Source organism: Epinephelus moara, chromosome 9 (genome assembly GCF_006386435.1).
Source record: "Epinephelus moara isolate mb chromosome 9, YSFRI_EMoa_1.0, whole genome shotgun sequence".
Lineage (NCBI taxonomy): Eukaryota > Metazoa > Chordata > Actinopteri > Perciformes > Serranidae > Epinephelus > Epinephelus moara.
The window spans coordinates 30149214-30166669 of NC_065514.1; the positions used below are offsets into that span (position 1 = coordinate 30149214).

The 17456-nt window shown below is 41.4% G+C and overlaps 1 protein-coding gene across 1 annotated transcript; it reads left to right on the plus strand.

The window, feature by feature from the left end:
• The first annotated feature begins 11738 nt into the window (after nt 1–11738).
• Nucleotides 11739–14472, plus strand: gas1b (growth arrest-specific 1b). The gene has a single exon (XM_050053375.1). The coding sequence runs from the start codon at nt 12130–12132 to the stop codon at nt 12901–12903; it is 774 nt and encodes a 257-aa protein (XP_049909332.1). The 5' UTR covers nt 11739–12129; the 3' UTR covers nt 12904–14472.
• Nucleotides 14473–17456: the final 2984 nt, after the last annotated feature.

Consider the following 17456-nt stretch of genomic DNA (forward strand, 5'->3'; position numbering starts at 1 on the left):
ATAGCTTGACATAGGGCCACTTACCAAGTGTCTGTATCTGACGAGTTGGAAGTGACAATATGCTGGAAACTAAGATGTGCTTTGTTGTTATTACCGTAGAATGAGACATTTAGGTCTAAATACAGAGTCGGTCCTCTTCCATGGAGCCCACCATGTTGCTTCTACTGTAGTCCAAAATGGACAAACCAAACAAGGACCATTTGCGCTTTTTGTTTTTGCATTGGCCACCATGGCTTTTTTACACACTTGGCACACAGGAGAAGGTTCAGCTGATTGCATTCTATTGCCACTAAATCCTACACATTAGAACTTAAGTTGGTCTTGACTACAGCCCTGTAGGTGGCATACCAGAATATTTTAGCCATCTGCCAACTGATCTGTTGTTAAATGGTATAATACAATATGTCATATATTTGCAACACTGTTTTGTCTTTTTTTCTGTCTGACCTAGACAGGTCAGTACCTGTTGTTGTCTGTTGTAGTCCTTCCTTGTCTGTCTGATATCCAGCCCGTGTCCAGACAGGCTCTGTTTACTTTACACTCTGATGAAGAGTGTTATAGTGGTGCGTATGTAGTGTGTCTTTGCAGCTGACAGCTTACTCAACAACCTCCCCCCTCTCTGCAGCTCATCTCAGTTTTGCTGGTGCTGGATGAAAAGGACCACAAAGACAAAAGATCCTCCAGTTTGTCATTATGCAGAAAGAAAGGAAATAAAGGACAAATAGGCCTATTATGAAATAAAAGAAGTCGATAACAAGCATGTTCTTTTTAGCCATACTAGCAGCAATGCTCTGTCTGTCAGTCAATTTACCACTTTGGTCTAGACTGAATTATCTGCTATTTCATGGATTGTTGAGAAATTTTGGTCAGATATTCACTTTCTCCAGAGGATCAGTCCTACTGACTTTGATGATTCTCTGATTTTTTTTCTCTATTGCCACCTTGAGGTTGGGGTTTGTGCTTATAGTGAAAAGTGTAAACAACTCAGCACAAAAGTAGACAAATTGTGGCACACCATCAAAGTCCCTTGACTTGCAGGATGAATTGTAATAACTTTGGTGATCCTTTAACTGTTCCTCCAACGCCATGGTCAGGTAAAAAATTAAAATTGTCCAGCACTTTGGTAACTAAACTAAACATTTGCAAATACTGATGATTGCCATCCAACTCCCTTAAGTGATGGTGACTGTGGTTGCTAAACATCAGCATGTGTGCACCGTCATTGTGAGCATTGTACAGCCTCATTTAGACAAAGCACGGCTGTAGACTCTTACTGGTTTTGGGGGCACTTTTTATTCTTTTACGAGAAGACAGTCAAGGGTTGACAGATAATGAGAGGAGACAGAGATGCAGTTATGAAATGGCAATGAAGGTCCCCAACTGCGACAGTAGCTCATAAGCAGAAGATAAAAACTATATCTGTATATCTATTCAGCCACAGACTTCCACCATAAACAACATTCTGTCTGCCAGGTTGTGTACCATAAAAAGGTTTCATAACTTCAGTCATTCACTATCCCACCCCTTGTTTAACCCATCAGCATGGCTTTTCTCAGCACAGTGACAGTAGGCAGACTCACAGAGCCTATGTTTAAATTAAACATAAACTCTGTATCCCAGACCACCCTGACCGGAGCTAACTACTAATCCAAATACTGCCTCAACTGTCGTCCAGAGAGGACCCATATTTGTACCTGATACTTCATGCATCCCCAATCCTACCCACCCCCTGCCCCACAAAATACTCATTTTCTAGAGGTAACAGTCCAAGTTTCCTTGGTAGATTCATATCACAAGATTGCATTTCACTTTTCCACATCCAAAATCTCAAAATCAAACTGACATCTGAGTGAGTCTCTGGTTACCCAGTCATGAAAAACTCTTGTCTGAGACTGGAACCAAAACTGATGTACCAGTAAGTGGGCCTGTACTGGAGCCAAGCTGGATGGGGGAAACCATTACTGCAGTTGAGAAGGCAAAGAAGTGAAACTGTTTTGACAAAGTTATGTTACCAGGCAACATTAATGCTTGCAGTGCACTGAGATAGTCCAGTAACTTCTCTTAAGTTTACCTTGATATCAGGTTTTATTAAATGTCCACCTAATCATGCATGTGAGACCTGCGTATTTCCACAGCGACTGCTTTAAAGGAAGTGTCTGGCTCAGCAAAATAGCTGGTAATTTATCCGAACGAAATAATAATGTATGGCATGTGTGTCCTCTGAATGGTTCCTGAATACTGAAAGAACTTTGATCTCCTTTTCTGTTTCATTTATGGTGTGTCAAATACAGTAGTAACCATGATATTTTGTGGTATTTGTCTATGGAAGTGGGGGAAAAATCCACTCAGATTAGCTTGATTTATTCTATGGTATCATGGATTGGGACAGTTGGACCAGACCACCGCTGGTGCTGCGCCTAACAAAGGGTGGTGTGTTTGGATTTAAAGCATGTGGTTACTGTCACTGAAGACAGCCTCAACTGAGCTCTGACAACCAGACTCTTCATAAACCTAGAGTCAGTGTCTCTCCTGCTATAGGAAGTGTGTGTATTACAGTTTAGGGACAATAGCTGTAATATAAATGGCAGGAATTGAACCACCAAACTACAGGCCTCTATATCCACATGAATGAAAACATATTAAAGGATATTCTTGGATCTGTTTGCATTTGTATATCTTTAGATCTTTTTAGGGATGTGTCACTCTTCCCATGTAATACAGTTGTTGTGTATCTCAGGCTTCTTTAACACTGAGCTGGTATGATCTGTGCCTTTGTCAACTGCATCAGCAATTATTCACCGAAATGTCATAAATCAGCCCACACGCTTCCTGTGTCTAGCCTGATGTTCTAAGAATACTTCTGAGGCTGGCAGAAAGATAATCTAGCACCAATGGCCCATGCTATTCAAACAGCGTCTTCAGTTCTGCACGAACATTGTGATTACTCAGGCAAATGTCAGGGAAGCCCTGGGTCACATCTCATTTTCTGTCTCCTGAAACAGCAGCTACGCCTTGAAGATTGAGCTCAAAATGTGCCCCACACTGGCAAGATGCCAGATGGACTGATTTACAGGATGTGCCATGGAAATGAAAGACTGGCAATCTTGTATTCTGTTTCTTCAGTGCTGTTGTAGGACTGTAGTGTGTGTGTATGTTTGCACAGAGTAATAATGCTACAATGAAGCAGCTACCCTGGTTGTAAGGGGGTGATCACACAGAAATGAGACGCTAGAGACGCGGATGCTTCAAAGACGCCTGAAACGCTGGAAGCGCTTATTCAGTGTGCGCTAGCTACTGGCGTCTGATGCTCAAAAAGTTGAAAATATTTTAACTTTTCAGCGTCTACGCGCGTCTAAGAAGAAGCGTTTAAAAAGAAGCCTCTACAAAAACATGCGTCTAAAAAGATGCCGGAAAAACGGCCGTCTAAAAAGATGCTTGAATACTGGTCAGACGAGCCGTATCATAGGAAAACAATGGTTTTACTGGTGTCATGTCAGATGGAGGGGATGGCAGATGTTGTGTCACCTGCCAAGCTACAGACCCCTGCAGACCACTGTTCGAGACCAACAAATATCAAAAACGCTTAATTTAGCATGTCATTGCTGCAGGGGTGGACTGGCCATCTGGAGGTTCTGGAGAATCACAGAACGGCCGGTACTCCAGGACGGCCAGCGGCCGCCACGCAGTCATCACCGTTTTTTTTTTTTGTTTGTTTTTTTTGTCGTTTTTCTCCCTGATAATCTACTGTTCCACATCCAGTCCACCAGGTGGCAGCCTTTAAATTGGATGCCAGCCAGCCCATAGATATCTATGAGCCGGCCGGCCGCCAATCAAATTGAAGAAGAATACCGTATGCGCACCGGTCACTGTGGGCTGGGCCGAGTAAAGAGTCCAGGGCTGTTTTTTAGTCCCAGTCCACTCCTGCATTGCTGTCTTTCCAGTGTTTTTTTTAGGCACCAAATATGCATGTTTTGTTCAACATGTCCACAACATAATAACGTGCAAATGTTTTCTGGCGATTGGGTTGAGATCGGCAAAGAAACTCACCATAAAACGATTAGTTGTCATTTTGTTTATTACACATTTTAAACAAATGAGATATAAGGTGTTAGTGAACTTTAGAAGTGCTGGTATTATGGGTACCTCTGGGTACATTTTGTTACCATTTGACAGAGCCAGGCCAGCTGTTTCCTTCAGTTAGGCCTACCAGTCTTTGTGCTTAGCTAAGCTAACCAGCTGCTAGCTGTAGCCTATTTTACAGATATATGAGAGTCTTACCATTACCACACTTAGCATTGTGGTTAACAAAAGCAGTCATTACACTGTCATATGATGATTCAGTGTACCTGATCAAAATGTCTATATTCATGCTCTTCAACATAATGTAGCACTTAATAAAACTTATTCACAGGAGTAGATGAAGGAGCCTCCTAAGTTTAGGCTTCAATTCACTAAGTCTTACTCTCAGTGACCAAGGGTCAGCCATTCAACACATACCTCCTTTTTTTTCTCATCAGCTCTTGTAATGTGGATGCTGGCTAGTCACTTTATTCCTTTCAGGTTTCTTGTTAAGGCCTTGATCTAGTGAACAATAATTTCTCTGTGTAGAGGTTGAGGTGGCATACCTGTATCTGAGGAGCTATTTCCTTTCAAAGAGAAATGTGATCCAAGTTTGGAGAAGAGAGGAGAGGTCATGTTTCAAAAAAACTTGTCTGCCTTAGAGTCTTTTTTTCTCTTGCAAAAGCTACTCACCTCCTTTTTGAAACGCAGATACCATCATCACCTCTGGAGAAATTTGTGTGGCTTTATTATCTTCCGCCCTTTGAAAAGAAATGGCTTTGCTATCTTATCATTACCTGACCACTGTCACTAAGTCTCTCTATATTGCAGGGCCAAGCAATCCTGGAGAGTTTTCATTGTTCCACAGATTTTACTGCAGGTGTCATCAATCTACTACAGCCGCCACTATCAATTACCTGCCTTTGTGATGGCAAAACCAGCGTCTACCTCTCTGTCTGGAGTTTAACTCTCTGTTCCGATCTATTTAACAGCCCCATCTGCTTTCCTGCTAAGTCCCTGAGTGAAACAATAACAACGAGAACATGAATCTTTTTGTAACGTTATCCAGCTTTACTCCCTGCCGTGGTGTTAATCTGTTCCGTGAAACAAGCCAAAGGAATCTGAAAGTTTTGCTGATGGGAAACCAAAACAACAAAACAATTGTCTGTCTGTTCGCCCTCATATTATACCACATTACAAACTTTTGGCTTTGACGATTATAATCCTCTGACTACCCTTGGCTACTTTACAGCCGGAATGACCCATGTTTGAACTTGCGGCTTTGTTCTTTTCACTGAGTTCAAAGTCAAGTCTTTTTCCTGCCATGGTGCATGGCTACCCCCAGAGGGATGCACTCTCAGAACATGTGGTATCATCCTAAAACATCTCTGGCGTGATAAAAGTATGGGGTGTGCTCTGGAGTCTGGAGAGAAAATACTGGGAAAGAAAATGATGCTGGTGACGCTAATCTGTACCAAATTTCATGGCAATCTATAGAGAAAATGGAAGAGATAGGATCACCAAAGTCATTTGAATGCATTTGTCTGGAAACTAAGAATGTCTGTATGAGATTTTGTAGCAAGTCATTTGTAGACATAGATATATCTTACTGGATACGTGAATTCCTTGAAGTGCTGGTGGCGCAAGATGTAAAGTCAGGGGATTACTAAAGTCAGTAGGGTTCATCTACTGGATACCATGAATAAATCTAACTTTCATGACAATCAATTCAATAGTTGTTGATACATTTCACTAAAAAACAAAAATGTAAATGTCAAAGTGGTGCTACTGCTAACTTCACGGCATCACCAAAGTCATCAGGATTTATCCTCTGGGGATCATGAATTTCTGTACACAATTTAATGGCAATCCATAAAATAGATGGGAGAAAGAGGATCACTATAACTATTTTAATGCATTGTCCAGAAATTAAGAATGTCTGCATGAAATTTTGTAGTAATTCATCTTTCAATCTTGTAATAATTCACTAGATAAGTAAAATCCTTGACATGCTCGTGGCACTGGATGAAAAGTTAGGGAATTACCAAGGTCTGTAGGATTCATCCTCATGGATATCTGTACCAAATTTCTTCAGTCAATCCAATAGTTGTTTTTCACATTTCTTTTAATCTCAGAATCCATCAACTATCAGTGTGACGACAATACAGCCTCTTGGTATGAGGACCAATATGTCAGGCTGATCAGGTGTGGCCAGCAGATATCTGAGCTAAAACTTCCTCTTCTGTGCACTGGTCTTTTTGGCTTATCTCTGTAAGCAGACTTCTGCATATGAATGTAGATACTTTTTTAAAAAAAGCTAATAAAGCTAACTCGCTGTCAGATGCCACACAGATTGTTTAAGCCTACCTGTTGTTCAAATGTGATCGATCAATACTACTCAGACCACCAATGGACCACAGACATAAACCCTTCTGATATCAAAATCGTTTCCTGTTGCCTACAGATTCTGCATACATATCTCTTAAGAGATCTCAATTAACTAATAACTAAAAATGTAAATGTCAAAGTGATGCTAAAGCAAACTTCACAGCATCACCAAATTAATTAGGGTTCATCCTCTGGGGCATCGTAAATTGAAGTACAGAGTTTCATGGCAATTCATCCAGTAGTTGTTGACTGACAGACAAATGTTATGCTGTAGTGTGTGGCTAAAAGTACTTTGATCCGGGTGATTCAGTTCCTCCTGTCTAATCTTTCGGTTGCATACCAGACAACAAAATGATTGCAGTGTTGTTGACTTAATTCAAAAAGACACCTCTACTGCATATTCAGGTCATGACTATGCATGCAAGCTATTTTCTTGTTTTCACCAAAAGCATGAATTCCTCTTTTTCATGTGAGAAGAATAAAGACAAAATATCAGCATGTCTAAGACTGACATCTGAGAAGTTTCTATGAGCCACAGAAAAAAAAATGAAAAAATGCGGGCAGAAAAACACTTGGCAGCTTTTTAATATTGACTCCTTTTCCTCCCTCCCATCTCTCTCCACCCTCTCTCTCTGCCTCTCTCTGGGCTTGGAAGCACTTGAATACAAAGTTCAGTGAATTGTTCTGGCATAGCAGCTTGTGTGTAATGACTTCTGACAGCAGTGGAGACAAACTGAAGAGCATGTCTGTCTCCGCATGAGTATTTACAAATCTACTCTCGGGAACCGCATTCCAATTCTGGAAACACTATTATATGCAAGCCGCCATGAACAACCGCATGTACAGGATGCATATCCGGAGGTGCTCGTTTGAAATAAATGGAGGACGCGACTGCAAGGGACACTGCCTTCATATTCCCCGTAGAACAGTCTGAGAAGTTTGTTATAAACGTAAAGTATCTCTGTGATGTATTAGAGTAATATAAGAGGTACAGTTTGGGGGGAGAGCAGCTGCCTGCTCCATCATACAGAGCCACTGGCTCCACTGAATCTGGCTGTTGTTCTCATCTGGCTGCCATCCAACACTGATGGGATTTTGGATCTGCTATGCATTATGAACTCCTTCTTAAAAGTGAAATGCAAGTGTGGCCAGGGTGTGTTCTTTAGTTTGTTTCTGAAAAGAACGCTTTGTATAAGCCTTGTGCATTGGAGTGTGCGGCTCTACAAAGGGCAAAAGTTAGAGATACCCAAACTTTGCGCAAAAGTAAAAACCATGTTAAATACTTATGTCTTAAGTAGAGACACAGCACCCATATCTATCTCTGTTAAGAGCCTGCTTTGGCCTTCGTGGCTTGGGCTAATGTCAGGCTCTTTGTAGTTAATGTGGACCCTTGAGCAGTTCACCATTTGGGCTTTCTCTAACCTCCACTTTGATGTTGCTCTAAATTGAGTCTGCAGTCATCCTGTTGTTCTGGTATGCCAGCTGGAGGAGGTGGAGGGGGGGGGGGGTGTTTTGGGTTGTTTGGCTAGGAAACTCTTTCTGCACTTGTCTTGACTCCTCTCTAATCTTTCTAATTGGAATCGGGGGGTCTGAAGGTCCCCTGAGAGCTGCCACATCTTTGTGGTCATAGTGTGCTGATGTGACGGGGTCAGAAGAACAGAGTTATCCCAATGACTGAGTGGTTTTCTTTTCTACACTTTGTTCTGGCCTCAAGGCCCCAAACAGATCCATTCTGTTTTCGTTCCAAGTGGCTTCACGCTTGGTGGTTGTTTACATGGTGTGTGGCTGAAGTTGTTTTTCCTCTTCACACTCCTTTTCTTGTTAACTGTTATTGTCAGGAAACACTGTAGGAAATACCCTTTACCAAAAGGTGAAGTGCTGGGCCATTAGGATTTCACACCTCTGCTTACATTTGCACAGAATGGGCAGTAAAAAAAAAACAGCCAAATGTGTTTTTTCTTTTAATTTTCTCACATGAAGGTCTCTGATACTTTCAGCTCAATGTCAGGAAATCATAGTTCCTAAACCTCAAAGCTGCTATGTCTTTATTGGTGTGTGCAAATGTGTCTGTGCAGTCTTCACGAGTACGCTGTGTCATAGCTACGCAATTGAGGCCTGCTGTGTTTCATGGTGGAAAGTGTAAGACAGGAGCTCTGCATGTGTTATAACAGCTGTCGTCTCTCCCTGCAGGGAGGCAACACAATCCCAGAGTTTTCTGAAGAAGCTGTGCCTCATTACATTTGGGTCTCAATGTAGGGATGAGCAATTATTCAAGAATGAGACCACAGCAGTTGAACTATATATCATGTGAAATCCAAACTTTGTAGGAGTATAATAGAAAGCAAGAGATTTATGGATAGACTGCGGAGATCATCTATCTGCCTGTCTACTTTTGACCACCGTGAAAAATCTGTGGTGGTAAGTAACAAAGTACAGAAGCACTGTACTTAAGTACATTTTTTAGATGCTTTACTTGAGTATTTGAATTTTCTGTGGTGGGGTGGGTGGATGGGTGGTTCTGTCTGCAGAAGCCATAACCCAGTTACTCAAGATAATCCACAGACCTTGTTGTGAGCAGTTTTATGTTGGATGTATTTTCTTTATACTGAACTACACCTGCCAACCATATCACTGCACATAAGGAAGCATGCATCTGCTCATGGACGAGGGGCACGGGCTTGTGACAGCTTTAAGATTTAAACATAAATGGCATCCTCCTCGGCTGAGCTTGAATGTTAGCTAACACAGTGGTGCTTTAATTTGATAATGATGATAAAGTGGATGCCAAGATGGCGCCTCTTCATTCCAATGGAGTTGCTTGCCTGGCACATACTCCTAAAACATTTTCTAGCTTCTGGGTTTACTTCCACGGTATGCAGCCCACTGAATATGTGCAGTAGTGTTTCTCCTGCTGGCCTCGCTCGGCTCATAGACTTTATACTGAGATGACGTCACAGATTTTTAAATTGCTTTTCGCAGCTTCAGGAGAGTTTTGCGAATATAAAACCATAATGGCTCAAAAATTCACAATAGAAAGAGCCATAACTGACCTTGTCTGCAGTTTCAGGTGTCCTGTCAACAGTTTTATGGACATCTCTTTTACAATGGTGGCCTTTGGGGAAAATGCTTTCTGGGCCACGGGGAATTTTTTACTGCAGTGTGATGAGCTTTCCTGGGGGCCTGGTAGATGCACACTTCCTTCTGTGCAGTGATACAGTTGGCAGGTGTAATTTGGTAGAAAGAAAATAGTTCCTATATGAAACTACTTACAACAAGGTCTGTGGATTATCATGAGTAACTGGGTCATGATTTCTGGAAAGAGACATTGCTGCTGAGTTTGTCAAATGGTTTGTTTTTGTTTGTTTGTTTGTTTTGGCACTTTAAGCACCACAAGCTGAGTGCCATCTAGTTCCATTATATTGGGGAGAATGCAGACATCTCTACAACCAATATTTCCAACACTCAGCAACTCACACCAAAACAATCTAGATTGATAAATAGCACTACAGGTAAGAGGAAAAATGCGTAATTTTGATTTTAGGATGAACTGTCCCTTTAAAGTGATGTACAGATGAATGGATTAATTACTAATATAAATTATTCTGAAATGGTCCCTTCTGCATAAAGAGTACAGTACTTTCACATTTGCTATAGCCTATAAGGGAAATTTCGGTTTATTTCAACCTGTCTCCTATTGTCCTAAATTTGTTTCAAGTGACTAGTGACATAGAAATAATAGTTAGCATGTTAGCCGTTAGCCTAGATACAGCCGGGGCGCATAGTAGCGTCAGACCTGTTAAAACGTAAGTGAACGAGCATCCCTTCAAGTGCAAAGTTAGTCCACTAAACAAGCTTTTTCTCCACAAAGACCACCTCATATCGTTAGGATAAATGTCAGAGAACATATAGAAAATGACATGTAAACGTGTTGTGTTGGTCCCATTCCTTGCAACAGAGGCATTCCTCTTCTGTGGGCACTGGGGCACAGCATTCACAGGTACACCACCAATCTCCAGAGCTACGCAGCCTTGCAGCAGCCATTCCTCCTCTCTCGTCCTCTACCTGTTGCGCCTCTCTCTCTCTCTCTCTCTCTCTCTCTCTCTCTCTCTCCTCCTCCGTTCTTCAATTTCACAAAGCTCTTCGTCAGTGTATTCTGGCTCAAATAAATAAGGGCGGCCATCAAACTCTGCAAAATCAAATTCCTCCTCCACAAAGTCGAAGTCTGGCAAAAAGTCAGCCATTATTCTATAAATCTTTCATAAAATAAATGAATGAACTTTTCTGCTGGCACCACACTGGTAAGGTAAGACAACACGTTTACATGTTGTTTTCTATATGTTCTCTGACATTTATCCTAACGATATAAGGTGGTGTTTGTGGAAAAAAAGCTTGTTTAGTGGACTAACTTTGCACTTGAAGGTATGCCCGTTCACTTACGTTTTAACAGGTCTGACGCTACTATGCGCCCTGGCTGTATCTAGGCTAACGGCTAACATGCTAACTATTATTTTTATGTCACTAGTCACTTGAAACAAATTTAGGACGATAGGAGACAGGTTGAAATAAACTGAAATTTCCCGTTAGGATACTTATACTTCTGGATTTTTACTTTAGTTTTACTTGAGGGTTATTTCTACACTATAGCTACTTTTACTTGTGTAAAGGACCTGAATACTTCAGTACCTCTATTACTGTAAAAAAAAAGTTATAAACCCATATACAAATAAAAACTGTAACGTGTCATTTCATACAACAGTATCATTTTTCTTTACATTTTTTAAATTAATTTATATTTTGAAACAACCAACAACAGAATACACAGTGATAAAATATAACTGTACATAAAGGAAAATAAATAAATTAATTCATTAAGTATACGCTCAGATAATGTAGGCTATTATATTTGTGTTATATACCGAGAAAAAGCACAGAAAAGGAAAGAAAGTACATGTATGTGTCAAATGCTTAACCATGTACTGACATAAACATCCATGCACTCATATATAAGTTAGGCTTGTATACTCTGTATACAGTGAGCAGTATAGTTGATGCACATACTGGCCACCAAAACACAAGGATGCTCTCATCTGTACAAAGCATCAAATACAAAAAATAAAATCTTAAACGTTTTTATCACAAGATAAAGTTTCAGTTGCAGAAAGTTTCCCTTTATCTCAGTGTAAAAACAGTAGCTTGCGTCACTGCCCGCATGTGACGACAGAATCACAACAGTTTATCGGACCAATCGGAGGTGGTTGTTGCAGTAACCTAATCAGCCCATCACCACACAGCCTTCATCACAAAGCTGCGGCAGCTCGGGAAGATGCGGGTTGGCAGGGAAGGCGGATGAGTGACTTTAGGAACAAGGATATATTGCGGTACTTTTGGAAGAGTTTGGGAAATAAGTTTATCCAAACTTTGACTTGGTTGTGTGGTCGGTGAGCGACAGGCATTCGCACGTGAAACCACCTAAAACGGACTGGGACTGGCGAGAACTGGAAACTTTTTCTCAAATGAACTTTTTAGATCTTCCTGCTTACTTTGTGGCGCCTCATTGACTTCAAGTCCCCAACTGTGATATGATATGAAACCATCTTGGAATAACCTTGTTTTGACGCAGCGTGATAGAACCACAGAAGCCCATATGAAGTCTAACTTTTTTAAGATTCATTCTTCCTGGAAATGGCAAGTCGTGCCATATTGATGGAGCGGACAGCGGTGTTGATATGCAGTGTATTGATCCTAATCATCGGCTTCTGTGTCGGATCTCCTAACCACAGCCGCCGGCTGGTCTGCTGGAAAGCCATCCTGAAGTGCCACGGAGAGCCGGAGTGCCATTACGCTTACGACCAGTATGTTTATGCTTGCGCGTCTGTCATCAGTGGGGACCGCAAGAAGTGTCCCAGTCACTGCATCTCCTCTCTCATTCAGCTCAATCTAACCCAAAGCGGCCCGGCTCTGGAGGACTGCGACTGCGCCCTGGACCCGGTCTGCAGGAACACCAAACAAGCCATCGAGCCGTGCCTGCCGCGGACCAGCACCATGGGCTGCACCGAGGCCCGGCGGCAGTGTGAGATGGACCAGACGTGTAGCTCCGCTATGAGGGATTATTTATTTCACTGCCGGAAACTTTTCGGTGGGGAAAGGTGCTCGGACGATTGCCGCAGAGTGATCGCCAACATGCGCTCCATACCGAAAGCGCAACAGTTAGACACTTGTGTGTGTGATGGCACGGACAGGAACATATGCGAGTATATCAAATTCAGCATGAAAACTTTCTGCTCCGATGATAGGTTCGCGGGCAGCGGCTTTTCAGACGCCGAGGATGATTCTGATGACGATTATATCGACCAGGATGATTATCAATATGTGGAAAAATCAAAAAGTGACTCCCCACCTGCTCAGACTTTGCTAAATGTCCTGACCACCATTTTGGTTTTAACCAAATTTATCTGATAAGCTGCTGCCATTAAGAACAGCAGGGAAGTCAGTGGTGTGGCTCGTTGTGAATCAAAAGTCAACTCACTAGAATCTGTGTGCCTTGTTGTTATCAGCCTTTTCTTTGTCATTAAACTAACATTTGGGGCTTTTGAGTTCAACACTAAACTTTCTGCTACACATCTGCACAGTTCACACAATCCATGCCATTAACTGTTTGTTAATCACCCAGTAGCACATGCTCAGTTTCAGTTATAAAAATGTTAGTCATCTAATAATGCTGAAGGAGCCTATTTTTGTATGTTGGCTATGTAAAGATAGATTGTACAGTATATTGTATAAAAATATTTGTTTATGAGTGACAAGAGATTTGCACTGTATGAATAGGTAGGTTCCACTCTTTTACTACATTATGACCACACAGGAAGGACAAATGTTTAAAGTGCCTAAAACCCTTCATAGCCTACCAGTTTTATTCACCATATGACCATATCAGAGGCATGCTGTGAAAGCACAGTAATTATCTTGTACCAGCTGTACAGAGACTTTCTCCACAACCCCTTCATTACAAACCAAAGTTGATGTAAGCCACTGAAATGTGTCTAAATCCCAGGGAAGATAATGCATCTGAAACAAGTAGCTCCTCCTTAACCTTGTAAACATGGATGTTTGCTGAAGGTATAACATGTTTATAACGTGTTTCATTCTTGAAAACTGTTCAAACATGAGAAGGTAAACTTCTCCTCTTGGGGATTTGCAACCCAAATGGAGCCAAGAAGCTGTTGCGTCAGTTTGTTTAATCTCACCCCCTGTGTTTGTTAGAGGTCCTCACTGAGAAAATAAAAAGATAAGTGTGTGTTCAGGTGAGTGGAGATATTAAGTGCCCATTAAGAACACACTCCTCTGAATGTACATGCACATTAAATAAAGAAGAGTTTTTAAAGGATTCATTTGGACACTGTGTGACTCTGTCTTTAACTTTGAATCTTTCGTCTTTTTAATTAATTTTTAAAAGTTTTTGGCTTCATGTATTGATTAAAAGAGCGCAAAGCAATGTTGGTTCATTGACAGTAATCTCAGCTCTTATTTTGTTAAATTTAAGTACTTCAGATTAATTGTAGGTTTAGAGAAACAATATGAAAATGCTTAAGTCATCTTTTTTTCCATGATAGTTATTTTGACTGTCTGATGAAATTTTTCTTGGGTTGTGATTAAAGCTATGGCCAGGTGGATTTGGGACCAACTCTTCTTAAAGGCATTTAACACAAAATGTAATTTCAAATACTTAAAGGAACAGTTCTGATCTTTTTAAGTGGGGTTGTATGAGGTACTTATCCATAGCCAGTGTATTACCTACAGTAGATGTTGGTCAGCACGCACCAGTTTGGAGTAGCAGGCAGGAGTGTAACACGATGGCTAAGCAATGTACTGCTGTTGAGGTGGGCAACAGCAAAACATATTTACGCTACCTTAAAACATATTAGTAACAGTTTATGTGTGTGCTGTATTCATAATATGTCCACTGCTTTACCTTAACCTTCAGACAGTGAATTCTCAACATGGAAATGAAGCTGTTTTGTCACTCTCTTCAAAGCCAGACTGCATTGAGAAAAACATTAATTTTTAACATCACTGAAGACTGGAGCTGCTGGTCTACTGCTGCCTTGATCAGTTGGTTTGTGAAAACCCCTTTTGAGCATTACTGTCACAGAGTAACACACACTAGCTAATCAAGGCAGCAGTAGACCAGCAGCCCCTGTGTTCAACAAGCCAAAATAACTATTTTTGTCAATTTGGTATGGTGGCTTTGACAAGATCATAGATAGGGTAATGAAGTTGGCTTCACTGTTGGAAAGGGCTGTCTGATGGCAAGGTAAAGCGGTGAATATTTTCAATAAAGTGTACACTCAAACTTATAAAGAATTTTTTATGTGGGACATTTTTAGGCAGCTAAAATTCATTTTACTGCTGCACCCATTCACAGAGGTACATTAATGAGCTGCTGTATTGGCTCTCCTGCCGCTGCTGCAAACTGGGCGTGTGCTGACCAGCATCTACTGTATGTAATACACTGACTATAGATAAGTACCCCATACAACCCCACTTTAAAGGATCAGAGCTATCCTTTCAAGTGGTTTTAACACTTTTGCAATCAGAGGCCGAAGCCAAAACAATTCCATGGTTCTGCTGGCATCCTGGGTGTTTACCCAAAATGTAACTGAGAAACATTCTTTAAGTATTAAGTGTCAGTACTACTTAGAGCATGTAACTGGCCTTAAAACTATTCAAAACAAACTTTTACCTGCTTTAATTCTTCAAATTACTCTTTACTTAAGGAACCAACAACAATTTAAAAGCTGAGTTAGCTCATCCTAATTGTTTTTAATCAGTATAGTTGATCCAACATGCAAAACATTTATCGGCAGTAGTTGCTAAGAAAAAAGAACTTTTATACATCATACATGTGCTTTTTGGATTTTTTTAGGACGACATATATTACAGATCAATTTTAGGATTTCTGTTTTCAGTGTATAACGCAGCGTTTAATCAGTGAGAGCAGTGAGTGCATGTGTCTGTTTACATGCTTGTGACTCATGTTATGAGTCAGTCAGTGCTCTATACTTACAAAAAAGCCAGTGTCCCTTCCTTCACTTGTGATAATGGGTCTTGAAACTATTGATGGCAGCCATGTTGCTTTTCAAGGAAAAGAGATGGGCCCTCCAGCCCATTGATTGGAAGAGAAGTCGAGTGGCACCTCTATTATGGAGATGCAAAATACACAATGGTGCAGCGGCACAATGTGGGGGCACTTCATTCACTCTGTCCCTCTGTCACCCTCTTTCAGGGAGTGGGGGAGCACGAGGAGACAGCTATCCCAGAGGAAGACGGAGGAGTTATGTGAGAAAGTTCAGCTTTATTGCTCAGTTTAACTCCTGCTGATACTCTGTCCGCAGTTCAACATTCATTTATGCAACAGTCAGTTCTTTTACGATTAGATGTGGTCTTCTTTCCAAAGCTCGAGAATAACTTTCTCTGCCGTAGTTTGGCCCTCTTTATTATACAATATGATTTGACTCTGGAAAATCTAAGCTCTCATTAACAGACTTAAATAATAAATCCTACAATGGCAGAGACTGTTAAAAAATACCAACAAAGTGATGTGGTGAGGGCATTTCAGGGCCTTTGTTAGATGAGAAGCAAAAGCCTGCCACTGTCACTTTAAGAGAGAAGGCCTCTGCTCCAACCATTAATAATTGTAATGCCTTTTTATCATTGTTGAGCATAATGAAGGGATGAGGATCATATGGGGGCCCCAGACCATACTTTGCCCTGAAATGTTTTCAATTAACTTTTGGCACCAGAGGAAAATAGGAATGTTGTGTTCTTTTCCCATGCTGAAACAGAAAAGAGTCAACTGGGCTTTTAGTGCAGGGACCAGAACATCATTAAAATTGCCTCATCATAACTCAAACTGTTGCTTGGCCAACCTCCCCTCTGCCCCGCCCTGAACCCTTCCTCCTTTAGGTTACACTAAGGAAAACAGGCAGCCTTACTTTAGCTCGATTTTGTAGACAATATATTCTCTTTGTAGGATGCTGGCTGTTGCAACTCATAATGTGTATAGTGTTCATTATTCCCACCCAACATGTCATTATATTATAACTGACTGATCATCTAAATTACAACATAAGCTTTTGGAAGGAGAAATTATTTCAGCCCATTAATGCAAAATAAGTTTAATGTCAGACACTGTTCTTCAGTTAGGTTGGCACAGTGGCAATCCAATAATTCCCTTCCTCTTAAAGTCTCAATGGAACTTTACAAATTTAAATGCTCCTCACATGCTACGCTGACTTTTTCCAGTTGAGCCTGTTTTGAAACTTGCAGCCCTGGAATAATTAAAAAAAGGCTCTAATTCAGTTCTATTCACATCTAATTCATATGAACCTACTGTAAAGTGAGATGGAATTGAAAAACAGAGGAAGAGGGTAAGACTTAAAGGGTAACTCTACCTGGACCCCATCTCCCTATGTTTTTGTGTCGAAGTGACTAATGGCAACAACAATTTTTGAAAGCGGTCCAGTATTGAGCGAGAGCGCTGCAGCCAGAAGCAGTGACACAGACTGCAGTGTAACCACTTGGGGCATTTGCACACTGTCAATTTACGCCCACTAAAAGTGCCTGTTTTTTCCATTGACAGGCTCAGATTACAACTCTAAGGGCTCTAGTTTCCCGGTGCAGCGCATTGTGGCGAACCCTGCGCAGAGCTAGTTTCGAGCAGCGCAACCCGAGGCGCGCTCAGTTTGGTAGTTTGGCAGACCGAGGTGCGCTGAGATGGCGGCGCAGCAGGGGGAGGTGTTGACAGATGCAGCTTGGCGCAGTGACAGTTTCATGCCAAAAGGTTTCGCCGAAGGTGCGCTAAAAGCTTGCCAGCTGAAACCAGGTCTACTGTCAGTGCAGGCGGAGCCGGTGTAAGCCAAAGTTTGGCTGACCAGCGGACAGTGCACACAAGTCACCAAAACCTCACAGGCAGGTTTCCAGAATATCAGGCACATTAATAATGCAATAAA